Raw genomic sequence first — 20,218 nt, 5'->3', positions numbered from 1 at the left:
GGAGATTGCAGTGATTCGATTTAGCGGGCTTAAGGTGGATTTCACAGACTGAGAATCATCTCACTCCACCCGGATAATCCCTCCCATGCTCAAAATTTTCTGCTCCACCAATCTTCCCTTGATTCTCAGCCTCTGCAGCTGGTCACAGAAAAGCAGAGTCACTGCCTTATTGGACAACTCTGCAACACAGTTTAGATAGACAGGTTTTTATTTTATTTTTTACTACTTTGCCTCTGAAACACCACTGAGATTACTTTGAAAGATCTAATTTCTCAGATGTTGTGCCAAGTAAACTTATGACTAGGGAGCTGATCTTGCGGGAGTTGGTTAGACTAATAGGGGTTCAGTTGGGTTGGGGAGGAGGGGTGGTTCTTTCAGGTGATGACATGCTGTATCTTGTTAGGCCACATTTTTACTGGGGAGTACAGTGCCAGTTATTAGAAACAGCAATCAAAAAAACAAAAAGAAAAAGTCAATGGAGTCTGTGATTATCTAGTGTTGATAACAGAAAACGGTACAGTTGGGGGCTTGGGAAAGTGCAAACACCATGGTGAGTGTGTCCTCCAAATAGATCAATTTGATTTTCTTTTTGATTAGATTAAATCTGATGTGATGGCAGATTTAGGTGAGAAATGTTCACCTTTAGAAACATTTGGTCTCAAATCACATTCTGAATGAAGCAGCCAGATAATAATCGGCAGCTTAGAGTAAAAAGAATCACAAAATAGATAAAAACCCAAACCTATAGAAACACACAGAAACAGTAAAATAAGTGCAAATGTAAAAAGTGTATAATTTTGTGAACAGCTCAGCATTGTAGCAGCTTGAGGCAAAAAGCGTGTGGTAGCCTCGCAGGCTTTACGCTGCTGGAATACCACTATAATGTACAACACAGTGCGTCAAAATTCACAGACTGGAGTAAAATTTTTACACTATTATTACCTTAAATAAAAGTACAACTATTTCGAGGTATTGGCATAAAAATGTAAAGAACATAATCTGATTGCTCTTCAAAATTAAATGGAATAATTAATCCTATGGCTTAAATAATGTAAGTAATTTTATTTTGGAACATTTTTTAAATTTTAAAAAAATGTTATAATCAGCAAAAATGTAGAATAAATGTGCAGTAAATTAAATAGTAGTTACTGAGTGCTTAGTGCACATAATACTTTACCTTTTATTGTTCTAGTTTTTGTAGTTTTTAGGTCATCTACTCCTTAGTTGAAGTTTCAGTCTCCACACATGGGCCTTACTTTAAAAGTTAAGCATTAACCATTTTAGCCTTCACGCGTGCATGTGTGTGTTGGCTGTGCCGTGGAAGTCGGGACATATTTCCTCTTGGTGACATTCCTGAGCCTGAAGGCTGTGTTTATGTATGTGTGTGAGTGTTTTGGTGGGGTGAGAGGGGGGAGTGCAGAGCAATGTGAAGCGCTTTGTGTTGTACTGCCGGTGTGTGAGGTCAGCACTTTCCTTCCCAGCAATCAGTCAGTCATGCCCCCCAGCGCAGCCCAGCAAATACACCCACCCACCGTTCACTGCTAACAGGACGAGGCCTCAGCGGAAACCGGAGGTCACCTAATCCCTCAGTGACTCCCCGACCCGTGGGCTCAGGGTTTTTCATTGTCACTCAACGCTGCGGTCTCACTCAGCTGCTTTTCATTTTGTTGTCCTGCCTGATAAGTCGTTTTGTTTATTGGTGCATTTGGTCCTGTTCTGGTCACTTCCCCTCGTCAGGAAGTTGATGGCTGTCAGCATTCAGCCTGTTGGCTCGGGGAGGTGTGGTGAAATGGTGTTGCCTTTTCCACCTTGTAGTCTGGAAAACGATGCAAACCAGCACAGCTCTGGTCTCCGGAAGCTCTGAGTCAACCCGGGCTGGCTTCATCAGATCCTTCCAGCAACGATTTTAAATCTCCTTGTCTCCTGTCTTCACTCTGTGTACCTCTCTTCCTGTTACTGAGTGCGAGGAAACTTAGAGAGTGAGAGGTGAAAGGGGATCAGGGAATTTATTGTGTTTGTTAACAACCCTAGATGAAAGCTTGGGTGCAATTGTAAAACAGATGTAATACCTTCACAGCTGCTCCATTGGTCAGCTAATCTTTTTCACTAATGCCCCCAAACCCCCTCCTGAGCCACATGCCCACACATCAGCCCCTACACCTTTATGGCTCCTTGTCTGCCCCCGCCTCCCCTTCTCTACCTCTGTGACCTCTGGCTCATGTTACCCAGGCCTCCTCCCCCATCAGAGGCCCCCTCTGTTCCCTCAATCCAGGTACCCCCGGATTGCTAATTACTTGTTGTCACCCTGCATATAAACACACAGACATGACATATCTCCATTTCATGCAGGGTTTGTGCAGTTTGGAGATGAAAAGAGAGGTAGTGAAATAAATGAGGGCAAGGACAAAGCCAGGCTCTTTTGCCCCCAGAAATGACCAGAGATCTGCCCTGATACAGATCTGACACTGTTTATTTCTCGCTTGGCTTTATTTTTACAAGATCTCCTTCGCTCGCTGGCCATTCCTCTAAGTCTAACCTTTCTCCCTTTCCTTCTCGTCAGTGCAAGCATGTGTTTGTTTTACTTGGCCAATGACTCTGTGTAAAGCCACGCACAGTTTAACTCACCCTCAGGCAGACACGACCTTTCTGCCTTCTAAAAAGCTCAGTGCCGTATTCAATTGTCAGCCCCCACTGCTCTCCCTCCCCATTCTACTTATTCGTCTTGTCCCGGGGCCGATTTCTGTTGTCAAGCCACCATGTTACCCATTCATCCATCTATACGACTGGACATTCATCACTGTCGGCATCTCATCCGTCTTAAGTTCTGCCGACACACCAGTGAGCCCTCAGAGGCTCTAGAGCCACTCCGGCTCCCTGAACGTAACAGGCCCTTGCGCTTATTCTCTATAAACAAACACGGGCCACTCAAGACACACAGGGCCCCTAACATGACAAACAGTTCCTTGTTTGTAGCAAGTGGGCGGGGGAAAAAGGGCCACTCTTACTTTGTTAAATTTCTCAACTGCAAAGAAGGCCAGGCACTTTTGTTTATGAGCGCCATCATCTCAGTAAACCCTTTTATGGGATTTGTGCCTGTGTTCATGTTGTGTCAACACATTTCAGTTTCCTTTTTGGTTATTATTCTGTTTCTCGACTCTTAGCCTCAGTTCTGGTTACTCTGTTGCTCGTGCTACCTCGTGCCTCCATGCTTTGATTGGCTGCTTTAGGAAGGAAGGCAGCGTCAGCCGCACACTTCCTGTTTCCTGTTGTGTCCAGCAACAATTCCAAAGCACCCCTCGACCTTCTCCGTGGAACAAGGAAGCTCGCTTTCCTCAGACTTTTCTTTTTTGTCGAGGAATCCTCTCGTTAAATACCCCAGCTGTACTGTCGCTGTGACTCATATTTGGAATATTTGAGGTACACAAACCCATTCACCTTTACCACCAAAAGGTTGGCTGGAGCTTAAGCTATGCAGTTCTAGGCCTCCCATTGGGTGGTGTGCACTGGAATGCATCTTGATTATAGAGGGCGACACACAGTGTAAGGCCATCATCTCCACAGGCCTGACCACTATGCATTGCAGCTTGCACTGTAACACCAAATAGAGGCGAGTCCTCCTCTATTCAGATGCCATGTGGCATTTCAGCTATTCCCATCTGCAACGCCTGTGTGTGTATGTTTTTCCTTTCAGCTTTTGAATGGCATGGCATTCTCCTTGCCTGCTGGTCAGTGGTGAATAGCAATGTTAATGGGTTAGCTGGGAGGAGAGAAAGCAGGAGAGCAAAGAATTTGGGGATTACATAGAAGGAGAGGTAGGGAAATGAATCAGGGTTTTGGGCAACAGCTGTTCCCCCTCCTCAGACCAAGAGTTCATCCCGGCATGTCTCCTTTCTTTCTTCAGTCCTCAGCAGGATACAGTATCCCCCTCTTCCTTTCTTAGCCCTTCTGTCACTACTTCCCGCCTCTCTCCTGCCTTGCCTGTCTTCTGTCCTGTCTGCGTTAATGAGTAGTCGTATTTATAAGTGAAACAGCTGCCCAAGATAGAACTGAGATGCTGTAGAGAGACGGAGGACTAAACTCGGTGCAGGCCTATTGGCCAAAGATCCATACCCTTCTTTGTGCAGAGTAATTTTTCTTGCCACAATTGTTGTCAGGCTCTTTAGATAACACACCTCCTCACATATGCTCTGCGTCAGCTCGGTGAGCCGCAAGTTTATAAAAAGCCGAGCAAAGTTGAAGCGAGGCTCATGGTCAATCAGCTAAATCCCCTTGATATGACTCAAATGGAGCTGCAGCCATGTGCTTTCCGTCTTCCATGTGGTCACTTGTGGCTTCCAAATGAGCTTCCCCCGAGCAAGACGAGCCGAAGGGCAAGCTAGACGGTATCACAGCGCGAGTCTGATATTGTCTTAGTCTTGGCACTGCTTTTTTCAATTAGCCTCTTCAGGAATCTGACCTTGTTTGCTTATCACTGACTGTCTCAATGCTTTTCCCAGTCAGTGTCAGTGCTGTATGTCCGGCCGCTCACGGTGAAGTCCTCATTTCATTTGGCTAACACGATCTGTTCCTACAGCGCCTAATCTCTCTTTTACCACAGTTTTCTCAAATTCCAACGTCTGTTTCCTCTGACGCATGTTCATTTAACTGCAGTGGCATTGAAATGTGTATCTATGCATTATGTGTGTAACTGAACCGAATGAGCAGAGGGACATGAACAGGTGACAGGCTGTGGACCTAATCCCTCTCCTGATGCCACATTGTGTCCAGTAGTGTGCTTTGCATACATGTCTGTGTATTTTGTGCATGCACACGACTGTGGGTTCATGTGAGCATTGCATACACAGGCGTGTGTGTGCGTGTGCTTATGATCATCCTACGGTGTGAGCAGCAGCCCCAGGAATGCTCTTGCAGAGTTAAAGGGCAGCCATCTCAATTTCACCCTCCTTGACGGTGCGCTCTCAAACCAAATTTCACACTGTGTTAAGTTCATATTTCGACATTTCCTTGCACAGCTGGGTATCCTACCTGCATTTCTTTATTTAGAATTCAAAGTGTGAAATTAGATGTCACCTTATCTAGGCGATGCCATTTCAAAGTATCCATGTGGATCGCTGAGAGAAAGAAATATAATAGACTGTTGGGTGCTAAATAGCACTGTTTGGTTGCTCTCGCACCTTTTCTTCTGTAGTTATGAAAACTGACTTAGGGTTTCGGAATGTCGGAATACTGGTTGTGTTTCTTGAGACAGAGACAGTAAGACAGAAGCAGCGGAAGAGAAGAAAGTGTGTGAAAAAGTTGAGAGTATGAGTGGCAGCATGGTAGGAGCTGTGTGATTGTGTTTCAGGGTTTGGATCCAATGAGCATCATTTTATTTGTAATGACCAGAGTTTTATTGAGTGGTCTGAACACTGTGCAGACTCCTCCTGCCTTGTTTCCCCCCTACATCTCTCTATCACCTGCCTAAATGTGGTATTTAGCCATGACACAATTAAGTGTCCCCCCGACCTCTACGTGTTGCTCTCAGGGGTCAAAAGTTCAAAACATTTCAAAGAGGCTTGAACAATCTGGAGAAACTTGCTTTGCTCTGTGCCATTTAGGATGCTGCCAGAAGTCCCTATTGTCTTCTTTGGCTGATCATTTGCTGTGAATGTCTTTTTCTCCTTGCAGAGTGTCAGCCAGGCTTCTTCAAAGCTGAGGCATCCAGGGACAAGTGTGAACCCTGTCCTGCCAACACCCAGAGCCAAAACCCCAGGTCTTTATTCTGTGCCTGCATAGATGGCTTCTACCGGGCTCTTACAGACCCCCTGACTGGACCGTGCTCAGGTGAGATTTGTGCAGAAATGAATGCTAACTTCTATAAATTACTAGTTATACTAAAACGTAGAGAAACACTGAGAAAACTTCTGCTGATTGCAATCTACAGAAGTTTATGCCAGCCAGATACTAGCAACATGTCCATTACAAATGTGTGCAAAACTTTGGTGGTAGTCCACTAATGACGATTAAAAAAGAAACGCAATAAGTACTTAAAAGAACATGCCGCGCCGTCATGCTCCTACCACTTCCTGTTGTCTTCTTCGTCTTTTTCTGATTGTTGATCACGTGACTTGTGTGATGCAAAAAAAGTGTTTCCATTGCAATTTAGCAAAAATACATTCATTTCGATGTAGCTGAAAAATAACCTCATCCAAGTGCAAAAACATTTTATCCAAAACAATGAATTTTTCACGAAATTGAAAAATTTCAATTTATGCAAATTTATTTGCGCAATTCCAATTTGCACAGTTATATAGTCAATTCAAGCGCACACCATACACTCCAATAACAAACAACAGCTTAGCGATTCTGGCTTGCATTGCTGACAACACTCTTTACTGTAGATGCAGATACAGAAGGAGGATGTTGGATCTATTAGCCATTTTCACCATAATTGATTGAACTATGACAGCTGTTAGAAGCAACAAGAGAGAAAAGACACATTTCTACTAAAAGTGATTTCCTTTTGACACTAAATTTTCTTGTGTAATTGGATTTATACAGAATAAAATGTACTCTGACCATTATCATGATTGTGAAATCAGTAAATGAGTTCATTTGAAATAGCATTTACGTTTGTAACTGTTGAGAAACAAACATTATTCAGAAAGTGTCTTTGGTCTTGTATCTACTATATAGTCTATGTTTTTCTGCTCTGTCCCTGTTAGGCCTCCCTTCTGCCCCTCGAGGTCTGGTGGCCACTCCCAACTCTCTTACCCCAGGAAAACTCCTGCTTTCCTGGCAGCCCCCTGAACACACCGGAGGTCGAAGCGACATTACCTACAGCGTTGAGTGCCATCGTTGGGAGGGCTCGTCACACCTGCCCTGTGGAGAGAAAATTCGCTATGACCCAGCGAACACGGGCTTGCTTGACACGAAGGTGTCAGTGAGTGAACTGGATCCTTACTTGAACTACACCTTCACCGTGGAGGTGCACAGCGGCGTGTCTATGTTTCCTAGTCAGGCAATGCCGCGCAGTTTCAAGCCGCAGTCCTCTGCCGCGCTGAATACATCCCTTCACTACACAGGTGAGTGCTGGTGACATGAAGCAGAGTTGCGATGCTATCTGTGCTGCAGTAATGGCTGATGCTATCTGCGAGGTAGTGACGGCTCTGCAGTCCGAATGAGGCCTGGGGAGGGGAGTGAATTGTCCATTTTATCGTTTTAGAATTTTAAAATTAAATTGTTTCCTCCTCCATGTATCGTCCTCAGACCCACCCAAAATTACGTCAATGCGTCTGGTCGAGCGGGACTCCACCAGTTTGTCGCTCTCCTGGGACGTTTTCCCTCGTCCACGGGTCCAATCCCAGCCAATCCGTTATGAACTCGCCTACCGCAAAAAGGTGTGGAAACTTTTTAATACACCCTGACAGCACACAAAGATTTTAGAGCATAACTTCATGTTTACATTTAGTCCACATGGCATGATTAAAGCTATTTGGAAATGCATTTTGCAGTTAATTTTAATGGACATGCAATTTGAATGAGTTTCTGATAACTACTTTAAAAAATAAAGAGAGGCTTTTTAATAGGTGCTACTTTAACGCTGGGGTTATTGGTGGACTCTTCTCTTTTTCCTAGGACAATAAGATCGACGTAACTACGTATGTGGTGCTGAAGCTGGAGAAAAACTCTGTGCAGATCAGCGATCTCTCCCCAGGCACAGCTTACCTGGTCAAGGTCCAGGCCCTGGGTGATGACGGCAACCAAGGAGTTTCCAGCTTGGAGGAACAATTTGAGACGCTGTCTGAAGGTGCGGGGAGAAACCGCTCTAGGAAAAACTTGCTGGCTTTGTTTGGGAATCGTCTCACTGATTTATTTTTCTTGCAGGTCACCTTAACAAGACTGCAGTTATCCTTGCTGGGGTGGTTGCAGGAGTAATCACGCTGGTCATTCTGGTCGTCATCCTTTTCCTGCTCAGACGGTGAGTAAGCGGCCCAGTCTGCCACTTTCCCTCCTTCTTATTCTGTCCCGATAATCTGTCACAACACGACATCCTTCGCTGCCTTCCTCTCTCATTCTTCTGCTTTTCCTTTGTGGGGCCTCCAAATGCCCTTTGCATTCACTCTCTCCTCACCTCTTTCTTTCACTCTTCCCTTAGCAAACCGTCTTTTCTCTTTATCTGGATGTGTGTGCCAGCACTCACCGGGGAGGAATTTCTGCTGAATGTGTCTTGTCATTGCGCAATGGTTGCAATCTACCAAGTGTTGGAGCCTTTGAAAGGAAATTAGACATGAGTGGCACATTGTTGTCGATAAGAGGCGCTCGCTTCTTTTTTGTGCGAGGCCGTGGGCGCTTTGTGAGGGTGACCCAGGCCTGTACTGTAGCAGATTGCAACCACTTCTTTCCCGCCTGCTGGCTTTCAGCCTTTGAATTGGCTCAGCAAATACAGCCCATCGCCAAGGCTTTGTCAAAGAAACGCTTCTGTCTGAATGAATGCATTGCACCAGAGGTCTAAAAAAAAGAAAACAAATCTGGAAAATTTCTTAAAAAGGTTGCTGAAGTTGGGTGCTGCATGGATCGGGTGGGTGCTGCTACGGCTATAAAAGCCATAGCCCTCCTAGCAGCTGTCCTGGGTTCAGTATTTGTTTTATTTACTGCCACTCGTCCCCTTCTCTCTCTCTTTTTCTATTCTGATCATCATCTCCTACTGATGAGTAAAAGGCCTACCTGCAGTGCCGCAGTAAAAGATGTGTATTACAAAAGTGTTCATAACTGTTAAGCTTTTCTATGTTTTGTCATTTTACAACCCCTGTATGGCTTCCATTGAAACCATTAGAAGTTTGGTTCTAATGGTTTTCACCCCACACGAGTCAGTGCTTTATGGAATCAGCTTTTACAGCATGTACACCTCCAGTTCTTTTGGGGTTCGTCTCTACCAGGTTTATACGTGTAGAAACTGAAACGTTTGGCCATTCCTATTTGCAAAATGACTCAAACTCAGTCTGACTGAATGAAGAACGTCTGTCAACATCAGTTTTAGTGGTGTGTTCAGACCTGAAAGTTCAAAATTAGACCAGCATTTGTTACATTTTCAGCTTGTGCAGTTCAGTTTCACTCAGCACTGTGTCAAATGAACCAACCAAGCGCTAATTGAAAAACCTGGCCTTCTTCACAAAATGTAAACAAAAATGAAGTGCCGTAAAATTTTAGTGGCTGTAAGATTGCTTTTTTTTAATATCTTTGACTTTGACCCAGAATGCTCAGTACTATAATTCGCTTCTTGGTTTTGGAGCTGTCTCCGGTCCGCTTGCATTCACATATACAAATCGCACCAGAGTTCACTTGAGCCGAACCGAGACCTGGGTTTTTAGGCAGACCAGAGTTTGATTACGCATTCACACCTCCCCCAAATAAACTGGGCATTCTAGAGAAACAAACTAAAGTTGAATTAAAGAAGGCTGGTGTGAATGCAACCTTAGTCTTCCCACAGATTCTCGGTTGAATAAGTTAGGTCGGTACTTTGACTGGGCCATTCTAACACAAGAACATGCTTTGATTTAAACCCTTCTGTTGTGATTCTCTGTAACATCCTCAAGATAATTTCCCAACTGATAGGTTTGCAGTACTGCCTAGTGCAGCTTCCTTATTCCCTCTGAAAATAGGCATTCCCACAACATCATGTTGCTGCCGCCATGTTTTGTCCTTTGAATCTTGCGTTTAGGATGATGTGCACTCTCAATTTTCTGATAAGCCTAGAAATATGTATGCAGGGCAAAATTTTTAATTTATCATCTGACAAAAGTACCTAATTCCGGATGTCTCATGCATCGCCTACACACAGCTTTAAATTTCTCTGCAAATTTGTATCTTGCCTGTGTTCCTTGAGCCTCATGCAATAATATGATCAAACAAACCTCACAGCATCACTTTCCTTTAACTTTATACTTACAGTATCTATGTAGGCCAAGCAAATAACATATCACAATAAAATCTCTTTGATATATGGTTGTATCATGACAAAATGTGTAAAAGTTCAAAGGTTTGATTTAAAAACTGTGTGTTGCTGTTTTTTTTTATTCAGAAACAGAAACACACATACCAGGCAAGGACCAGAGGACACCTACTTTTCAAGTCCCGGTAAAAAAACAATTATATTCTTGAACTCTCTTTTTTTTGCATTTAATTATATTTGTCTTTCCTCATTTCTTAACATGCAACCATCTTCCCGTGGCTTGCAGAGCAATTAAAACCACTAAAGACGTATGTGGATCCACATACGTACGAGGACCCCAACGTAGCCGTCCTCAAGTTTGCCACCGAAATCCACCCGAGCCACATAAGCAAACAAAAAGTCATCGGAGCTGGTGAGTGACAACCCTGCTGAGTTAATCTGCGGTGGGGCTTAGATTTAAAATCTTGAAAGGTCTGTCCATTTGCACACCCCCTCCGCATCCCCCAAAATATTCCCTGTTTATACTGCACACCAGTATAAACAGCCTAACAGGCTAATGGGCGGTTTTTACTTTGCTGAGATTAGGATCTATCTGGCTTTTTTTTTCCTTCTTCTTTTTTCTCACCCGACAAGCTGAGAGATCTTTTTGTTCTGCGGTTAACTCTTGGCGGTGACATCTTTATGTTTTGGCCCAAGATGACATGAACATTGCGCAACAGAAATGGCTGCAGACACACAGTTTTGAAAGAACATCACAACACCTTCCTGGGGCTTGTTTCAACGTTCCCATTGAGGATACGTTCGTTCAAGTGCGACCACCTTTAGCCTTTGAACCAACAGTCCATTTGATCCCCCCTCCACCCCAGCTCCCACGACCAAATGTCCCCGTTCCTTCTCATGTGACAGCTGATTCCCATGCTCCCACACAACAGGTCGTCAACTATTTACACAATGTTGCTTCTCTCTTTCTTTCTTTCTTTCATTCTTTCTTTCTTTCTTTCTTTCTTTCTTTCTTTCTTTCTTTCTTTCTTTCTTTCTTTCTTTCTTTCTTTCTTTCTTTCTTTCTTTCTTTCTTTCTTTCTTTCTTTCTCTCTTTCTTTCTTTCTTTCTTTCTTTCTTTCTCTCTTTCTTTCTTTCTTTCTTTCTTTCTCTCTTTCTTTCTTTCTTTCTCTCTTTCTTTCTTTCTTTCTTTCTTTCTCTCTTTCTTTCTTTCTTTCTTTCTTTTTCTCCCTCTCTCTCAACACTGAGCCAGAACACACCTTGGTGGGAGCGCCTCAGGCAAAACAGCCGCAGAGACTTCCTTATTTCTTTTTGTTGCTCTGCCAAGCCCTGTGGCTAGAAACTTAAGAGAACCCATCGCACCAATATATACACACATGTTAATTTCAAATATCTTTTCTAAATCAACTGTCCAAATTATGATTTAAAAAAAAAAAAAATTTTCCACCTACAGGCGAGTTTGGTGAAGTTTACAGAGGCACCCTGAAAGCGCCTGGGAAGAAAGAGGTGGCGGTGGCGATAAAGACGCTGAAGCCCGGCTACACGGAGAAGCAGAGGCAGGATTTTCTGAGCGAAGCCTCCATCATGGGACAGTTTTCCCACCAGAACATCATCCGTCTGGAGGGAGTGGTGACCAAATGTGAGGCTTTTTCTCCACTTAGTTTTTTTCTGCACATCTGTTATAGGTCAGTTTGGGCTTACAGTTTGTTCTGCTGCTGTGCAGTTAAACATGCGATGATCGTGACCGAATTCATGGAGAACGGAGCGCTGGATAGATACCTGAGAGTAAGACCAATATGTTTTCCATGGTTGTTTTTTTTTGACATATTGTGATTTTTTTTCTCACGTTTTCTGAGAGTATTTACCGTAGTTATGTAAAAAAGAAAAAAAGACAAAAACAAAATAATTCTCTAACTTATTTTTGCATCAGGACCATGACGGGGAGTTCTCGTCTCACCAGTTGGTGGGAATGCTGCGTGGCATCGCCGCAGGCATGAAGTATCTTTCTGAAATGAGCTACGTTCACCGTGACCTGGCTGCCCGCAACATCCTGGTCAACACAGCCCTGGAATGTAAAGTTTCGGACTTTGGCCTTTCCCGGGTGCTTGAGGACGATCCTGAGGGGACGTACACCACCAGCGTAAGTACCTGCTTTGATTTTCTAGGAGTTTTGAGGAGTGAAATTCACTTCAGTTTGGTGTCTTCTTTGTTCTTCATGATGATGTTTGTTAACAAATGTTTTCTAAAAAATCCCTGAGGCTTGTAAATTATAAATAATTTATTATTATTTATTATAAATAATAAAATAGTTGACTCATGACGGCAATCGGTTGCACAATTTATAGAACATCGCCATTCCAGTATTTTTGTGTTTCCATTCTGATATGAGTATTTAAATATCTATCGATTAGATAATACAAACATCTGCTAGTGTACAAATCATGTAATTACTACAATAATTACATATAGTAACTACTATATGTAATTGCTATACATGTAGTAATTACATTCAAATTTATTTATAAAGCACTTTTGAAACTGTTGAAAGTGCTGTAAAGAAGTCAATAAATATACTGTAACAACTTTATCCCAATAAAGGGCAATTGAGTTCACAGCCAACATAACAAAAGAAAATACAAACAATCTCATTCAGCCATTTCAGCTTCAGAACAATGTCAGTGCAAGAAAGACTGTAAGACCAAAAAAAAACAAAAAACAGGACAAGCTCTTTGGCTGCTGGGTAACAGAGTTTAAAAGCCCAATTCTTGAAGGAATACAGGAGTTTGAGCATTGTAAATTGTGGTCATTGCAAGCATTTACGTGGATCTTTTATTTTTTTTACTATCCTCTCTGACTCAATGGTTTTCCTTGAACAGGGAGGTAAGATCCCCATCCGCTGGACGGCCCCGGAGGCGATAGCCTACAGGAAGTTCACCTCGGCAAGCGATGTGTGGAGTTTCGGCATTGTCATGTGGGAGGTCATGGCGTTTGGGGAACGGCCTTACTGGGACATGAGTAACCACGAGGTTAGTCTTCATTTCTCAACTCTTTTAGTCAGGAGATCATTGGAAAAATTTAACAATTTACCAAAAAATAAATAAATAAATAAATATCGTCTGCAGGTGATGAAGGCCATCAATGAGGCTTTCAGGCTGCCAGCACCCATGGACTGTCCGTCGGCCGTCTACCAGCTGATGCTTCAGTGCTGGCTTCAGGATCGCGCCAAGAGGCCGCGTTTCGGAGACATCGTCAGTCTGCTGGACAAGCTCCTGCGCAGCCCAGAGTCACTAAAGACCATCGCAGACTTTGATCCACGGTAAAAAAAAAAAATTAATCATACCAAGAAAACTGCCTTTAATTAGATGTCTTTTCTGGTGATTATTCAATCCCGAGTGTATGAAGTTCTTTGAAACGAACTTCCTTGAAAAAACTACGAATCAGGAGTTTTAGTTTGTGATGAATATAAATTCTATTAATATATAAAGAAAATTGGGAATTTATGGAACTACATATTACAATAAAATAATAATACTGGAGTAGTCCAAATTGGGTGAGGCTGCAGAGTAAAAAAGTTAATACACGCTACACATGTCCCTTTTGTTTCTGATTCTGTGAATGAAAGCATGTTTTGCCTACTGAGACAGAGCACAAACACCAAAGACAGTGAGAAAGAACAAAGAGATGTCATCCTCGTACCTTAATCACGTCTTACCGCGACTCCCTCGACCGGTTTTTCTGTTTCATCACCAGCTGGTTTCCTGCACAGTAATTACAGACCTCAGTCATCTGTCTCTTGTTGTGGGAAAGCGTGTAAAGAATTATCATTAACGTTTAGATCTGCTCCCTCTCTTTTCCCAGGGTTTCCATCCGCCTGCCCAGCACCAGCGGCTCGGACGGCTCCCCCTTCAGGTCGGTGTCCGAGTGGCTCGAGTCCATCAAGATGAGCCAGTACAGCGAGAACTTCACCCGTGCCGGGGTCGTCACCATGGACCAGGTGCTGCAGATGAAGAATGAGTGAGTGCCGGTGTTGGTGACAACACGTCAACTTTAATATGGATTGTGTTCATTTTTTTGATGCGCATTAAAAAACAAAAAACAAATGATAAATAAAAAAACAAACATAAAAACATAAAGTAAGGTACTTAATATATTTGTTTTTATTAGTTAAAACTGCAGTATCTAACTTTTAAAAATATACTTTTGAATATTTTTTTAAATTGTCATTACATTGCAACACTGTACTACAAGAAAAATTATTTACAAAAACAAAAGAGCTCCCAGTGCTCTCGCTGGCAGAAATACACCACTCAGTCAGAAACAACCAATCAGAGCCAGGAGGAGGGTTTTAGTGCTGTCAATCACCTCCTTACCCCTTTGCTCTTTACTAAGCTAAAGCTGGTTCACCACAACACAGCCTGCCACAAATGCTAAGGCTAGCTAGCATATCCATCTATAACAGCGGATAAACTTTGTTTTCCACCATTAGCACATTGAGCGGCGTACAGGAGGTTGATTGACAGCGCTAAGACCCTCCTCCTGGCTCTGATTGGTTGTTTTTGACTGAATGGTGTATTTCTACACAATAGTAGCTCCGGAGTTGGAAGAACTTTTCACAGATTATCTGCCTCATACCGTACTGCCACGACGTGGTGACATTTTAATAAATATGGGGGAAAAAAAACATATTTTTATAAAAGTCACATACAGGAGTTTTAAGGAATCTGATTAGCTTAATCAGTTAGGTGTGGTTAAGCTAACTGACTACAAAACAGTATTTTTAAACTGTTTGCAGCTTGAGAAAAATTTCTAATGGAAAATCTAACGGAGTGAAGGAGCGGTGGGCACATTTTGTGGTGGAGTTGTGGTTTCTGTTGCTCTTATTCAGCTGCGCCCTCTCCATTCTCATCCTGCCATCAGTCCAGACACACATAGGCCAGCACTTTTGCCGGAGCCCTTAAAAGCCACCAGTTTTGCTTGTCTGGGTCAGAAACCTATTGTGGCTTCTCCAACATTAAAGGAGAGCGGTGTAGACTACAGCCAAGTGGAAAAAGATCGACTTGAAGCTGAAATAGATGGAACTTCTCCGAAAACCTAAAAGGAGACGGAAGAAGTGGGCTTGTGTGCCCCCTAAAGTTTTCACAGTGCAGTTTAAGGGAATTACACCTTCCATGATGTGTAGGAGTGCTGCAGGAGGCAATTTACCCAAACAGGCGCAACCGTTGGGGGGGGGGGGGGGGTTGGTGAGGGAGTCTATGGTAAAACACATAATTTAAGGTTCCTTTTGAAGAATAATGAAGGCCAGAGAGTTTCTAACCACATAGCTAAAAAGAAGCCACCTTTTTGTTTTTTTTTGCCATTGCACATGCTTAGGTTTGTAACTATGAGAACAAGACAGGATGAGGTTTAAAAAAAAAAAGAATCCCAAACTGTGTTAGACAGAATGTAGGAGCACTGTAGAAAATCCCAGGACAAGTTTGACTCGTTTATAATTTTAGAGTTTCATGCTTGTCTTGTTCTAAGGTGGTCCTAATACCAATTGTTTTCGTAAATTAGGCTTTTAATATGTCACATTTGATTAATTAATTACATAAAAAATGAAAAATTATCGAACAATTAATCACATTGTCTTTTTTAAATAAGTCGGAATGTTTAAATTGTTTTTCTGGTACGTCTGTAAATCTGATGTGCAAACGACATCCTCAAACGAAGCTGCTTTTCTTGGCCCAGAACTGGATTAAATTTTGCTGCAAAAAATGATTTGATGGAACGTTACAAAGACTGCTGTTGTGGGCAAAAAGGAGTTAGCCTATTGGCTAAGCTATTCAATAAAATAGCATCTCAATGCAAAACATGTTGCAGTAAAATGACTTTAGGTTATTGCTAATGATAACTTTCCTGCAGTTGGTTAGTGACCGTGCTTACAAAATGCAAACCACTAGCTCACTGCTGCGCTAGCAGCTCCTAACCCACAGCGTAATATCCAATTGGATAATACTTTGTGAAAAAATTAACTAAAAATGTAAAAATGCTAAATCTCGTGAGATCTCGTGCCACGCAATTTTATTAAGCTCCAAACATACATGTAACCAACTCTCCTGATCCTCGTGAAGACGGCCGCACCACAGAGCCGAGACGAGCCCTTTTGAAGTGCTTGTCGTGCAGCATGGTGTGATTTTTTTGTTTCCATCTCGGGGCATCTGGTAGCACTCTCTGGAAACCACCAGTCATTTACGATCCACCCTCTGCTTCCCAGACAAAGTGATTCATGGTCAACGGGGAGAATCCTCGTTAAGTAATTAAAGCTGTAATTAAGGCTTTGACTCCAGGCTGGTGTTTATGCAGGGCTTTTTGCAGGTTTCGCATGTGCGTGTTTTTTTTTTTTTTTTGCAAAGCGAAAGCCCCACCAACACTCGTTTTATCGTGGAAGATGAGTTAAACCTTTGGCAGAGAGCGAACTTGGAATGCGCCCCACCTAGCTGGACCGATTTAAAAGCTCAACCTGAACGTGTTCAACTCTAGGCTGGCATTTCATCACTCTAAATGAGTCAGTGATTACTCCAAGACTTTGGGAGGCTGGAAGGATGCATGTGGAAACTGTTGGAACGAGGCCGGGGGGAAAATATGTGCGCAGCTCTTCCTCAACACCGTTCTGTCTCTCCTCCACAGGGATATTAAGAACATCGGCGTGCGACTGCCTGGCCATTTGAAGAGGATAGCTTACAGCATCCTGGGCTTGAAGGACCAGACCAGCACCTTGAGCGTGTTTGCTGTGTGAACCTCTGAATGAAAGGGATGTGAAATTGGACACAGGCAACCCTTTGAACTCCCAGGCTGAGCTGGAGCATTCTGCGGGGACGGCACCGAAACGGCAGAACCAGGAGAGAAATGTGCCAAGCTTTGGGCCAAATCAATCAGACTCATTTACTGTACCTTCTAGAGTTCCTCATTTTTTTTGCCCACAGGGAAATGGAGCACATTCAACAGATGTGTAACGTAGAACCTTTTGATATTTAAATAGCTATTTTTGTACTATAGTTGCCTTGAGTACGGAGACGATTCGTTGCTCATTCACTTTCGTCCGTTTTCCATCGCCGCTTCAGCTCTTATGAAATTGCACCCTGAGTTTGTTACAAATGAACATTGAGAACGTTTGTAAGGGCAGCAGATTCCAGTTAGAGTTCAGATTACGGTGGCGATGTCTCTGAGTCTCTCACTGATTGGCTCTCAGGAGGATGAAATGAGCTTGAGCTAGTCCAGATTTAGGGTAAAAACAAAAAACCAAAAAAAAACAGGTTGTGAATGTTTCTGCTGGTCCTGTGCAGAAATGAAGCTATGATCTTATGGGTGGTGTTTATATACAAACAAAACAAAACAAAGAAAACAGGATGATTAGGTACTTTTTTTTTTTTTTACAAAGCAAGTTTTCTTTTTTTTTATTTCTCTTTCGCAATAAACTGTTACATAAAAACTACAACAAAAACATTTTATTAGAATCATATAATGTAGCACTTGGAGCAAGTCTCATATTTGTCATATGATTGTAAACATAAATGGGCATTCACAACCAAAAAACGGACAAACTATTTGTGTCCTCTGAACCATTTTGCCTCTTTTTGTCGGGATTTCGTGCAACAGACCAACACAGTGCTTTGTAGTGGAAGGCAAATATAAAAAAAATTTTAAAAAAGAAAAAGCATTCCCACAGCATGACGCTGCCACCTACATGTTTTACAAGGAAATGTGTGTTTCGAGTGATAATTATTATTATCCTCCAACCTCACAAAGTTTTGTATCTAAGCCTGAAATGTTTTTTTTTGTGGTTTTTTTGCTGCCATAGCGACCCGATAGTCCCTACTTTTACCTGATTACTGAGTTTCCTACATTGTTTGGGGATAAACTGTAAACAGCATTTTATATGACTATCTGGAAACAAGTGGTTTTGACTTGCCACACTTCCATTAAAGCAAGATTTTAATGTGTCTGGTAAAAGCTGTCATGTCGACAGATTCTCCTCTCTGGGAGTTGGACCTCTGCTGCAAATGGGTTTCCATCCCATTTTGTTTTATGACCTAATCTCGCTTTAAACCTGGCTCTAACTTCATCCCAGACCCGTTTGGATTGGTCCGAGTCAAGTCAAGTTCATTTGTATTCCACATTTCAGCAACAAAGGCAGCTCAAAGTGCTTTACACCGTAGAAACTTAAGTAGCTGATTATGAAACAGGCAATGAAACGTTACATTTTGTCAAATGTTATCATCCAAATCATGTAGCAAATATACATTAAACATACTAAGGAATGTTCCAGTTATCATGGATCAGAGGCAGCTCTAAACAGGTCGGCTTTTAGCTTCGATGTAAAGGAGCTCTGTGCTGTTTAGGGTGCCGTTGGCTGGATTTTATTTCGAGACATCAGAGTAAAAATGGGCTCAAAAGGTTTAAAACGTTCCATTGTTCTTCCATTTTGCAATAATGTGCTACTTAGTGTTGGTCTGTCACGTAATATCCCAGTCAAATACTTGTAATTTTGTGTTTGTAATTTGCAAAAATGTGAAAAAGTCCAAGGGTATTAATCGCAAGGCACTGCATATGAAAGTCAAGACTTTTTCGGAATTGAAACAAGCTGGAATTCTGCAACACTTGTCAAAAATAAGTGAGAGTCAAGAAAAATACTCAACAAAAAAACAACATCACCGCTGAGAGATTTTAGCTATAGTCTGTTTTGCAGTTTTACCATTTTGCAAGCGTCCTTATGAACATTCAACCATATTTTGAGTGAGTTATTTACAGATTTAAATGAAATGCTTTAAGAATGAGCTGCTTGACTCATTCCAGATGTTTAAAGAACTTTTTAAAGTGCCTGTTTGTGGAAGATGAACACCGGTCTGCCTACTTCTCTTTAAATAAAGCGACTCTTCTGTGTAGCAAGTAGTTTGTAGTTGAAACCCCCAGTGCTCTTAATCCATGACTGCAAATCTTGTGTGTTACTGATGTACACCTTCTTTTACTTGAATTTTTACCTTGTCGTTAAATGCGTGACTCTGTTGTAGCTCGCAAACAAATTGGATTTTTGTTGTTGTTTGTTTTTTTAGTTTTTTAAAAGGATTTATTTTTTGTTAATATCTGGGTTTATTGGTTGGAGTTGCGTTTTGTAAATTTTGTACAATATCCAGTATCAATCATATTTTCAGACTGCTTTTTTTTTGTGTGTGTGTGTTTTTGGTCTACGCTCATGACTTCCCAAAACTTCCTTCCTCTATGAGCAAACTCCTCCTTCCTTTTTGTCTGCTGTTTTATGCTGTATTTAATAGTGTATTTATTTTTGAACTGTTATTTATTTATCCTGATAAACACTGAGCTGGGTTTGTAATCGGAGGTTGCTCATTAAGCCTTAATTAAAAGAAAGAAAAACACAAAGCCATTTCCCTCCTCTTTGTTTTTTTATTTCTGATCTGTTCATGCCTGTGATTGGATTTTTGCCGAATAAATAAAGTCTTAAGCTGAATTCATCAAAGGCTGTTGTATAACTGTTTGACTGCAGGGCGGACTAAAGGCTTGTTTATTGTATTGACGGTGCCAGGATGTTTATGCTTCCACCTAGACTTGTCTGCAACACAGCTGATTTTAACTCGGAAGACGGAATCTGACGTAAACCTACGAGTGCTTCGTTACATCCTGAAAATGAAACAATCTCACCATGCAGTCACACACAAGTCTCACCGCTGACAGGCGACGTGTGCAGAGGCTCTGGCAGCAGCTGCTGTTGATGTTGTTGCAGCCAGTTTAAATGGCCTGATCTGAACAGCAAAATATTTCAATAAATAGCACTAAAAACATGTATTTCAATTTAGCATTCAAAATATAAGAGGAAGTTTATCATTTCAATGTCGGGAATATATTGATGACTAGGTGATTAGCTTGGATTTGCTGAGAAACTGATCTTTTTACTTTTAAAATGAGCAAAAAAAGAGATTTGCTCTTCAAAGCCCTTTAATGAAGTCTGGTACACACTTACTACTTAAATTAGTACTTAATTTATTATTTTTAGTACTTAACAGGCAATCTTATAAAAACTTATAATTTGTCAAAATTTCATTTTGTCAGGGAATTCTTTTTCTCATTGCTGTTTCATCGATATTGTACTGCATAGAATATTGTTCAAAATAATTCATGAAACGTGAGAGTTAAATATTTTAGAGATAAGATTTATTTTGAAAGGTAACCTAAATTCAGTTTTTATTTAATATATCAAAAATGTGCAGCTTCCTTTACAAAACAATACACTCTGTG

At 41.8% G+C, this 20,218-nt stretch overlaps 1 protein-coding gene across 1 annotated transcript in view; it reads left to right on the top strand.

Annotated features, from left to right (window-relative positions):
* The window catches only part of LOC102219831 (ephrin type-A receptor 2), a 29,706-nt gene extending 10,264 nt beyond the window's left edge, over nucleotides 1-19,442 (top strand). The window contains 14 exon segments of the mRNA XM_023335705.1: nucleotides 5,668-5,823; nucleotides 6,705-7,064; nucleotides 7,249-7,379; nucleotides 7,618-7,789; nucleotides 7,867-7,960; nucleotides 10,061-10,116; nucleotides 10,218-10,343; nucleotides 11,385-11,570; nucleotides 11,655-11,716; nucleotides 11,862-12,071; nucleotides 12,808-12,957; nucleotides 13,054-13,247; nucleotides 13,790-13,945; nucleotides 16,598-19,442. Of these exon segments, the coding sequence (XP_023191473.1) occupies nucleotides 5,668-5,823; nucleotides 6,705-7,064; nucleotides 7,249-7,379; nucleotides 7,618-7,789; nucleotides 7,867-7,960; nucleotides 10,061-10,116; nucleotides 10,218-10,343; nucleotides 11,385-11,570; nucleotides 11,655-11,716; nucleotides 11,862-12,071; nucleotides 12,808-12,957; nucleotides 13,054-13,247; nucleotides 13,790-13,945; nucleotides 16,598-16,706 (2,162 nt within the window). The 3' untranslated portion in view covers nucleotides 16,707-19,442.
* The last annotated feature ends 776 nt before the right edge of the window (nucleotides 19,443-20,218 follow it).

Source organism: Xiphophorus maculatus, chromosome 1 (genome assembly GCF_002775205.1).
Source record: "Xiphophorus maculatus strain JP 163 A chromosome 1, X_maculatus-5.0-male, whole genome shotgun sequence".
NCBI classification, from domain to species: domain Eukaryota; kingdom Metazoa; phylum Chordata; class Actinopteri; order Cyprinodontiformes; family Poeciliidae; genus Xiphophorus; species Xiphophorus maculatus.
The sequence above is the reverse complement of the archived record's forward strand: the minus strand, read 5'-3'. Positions and strand labels throughout refer to the sequence as shown.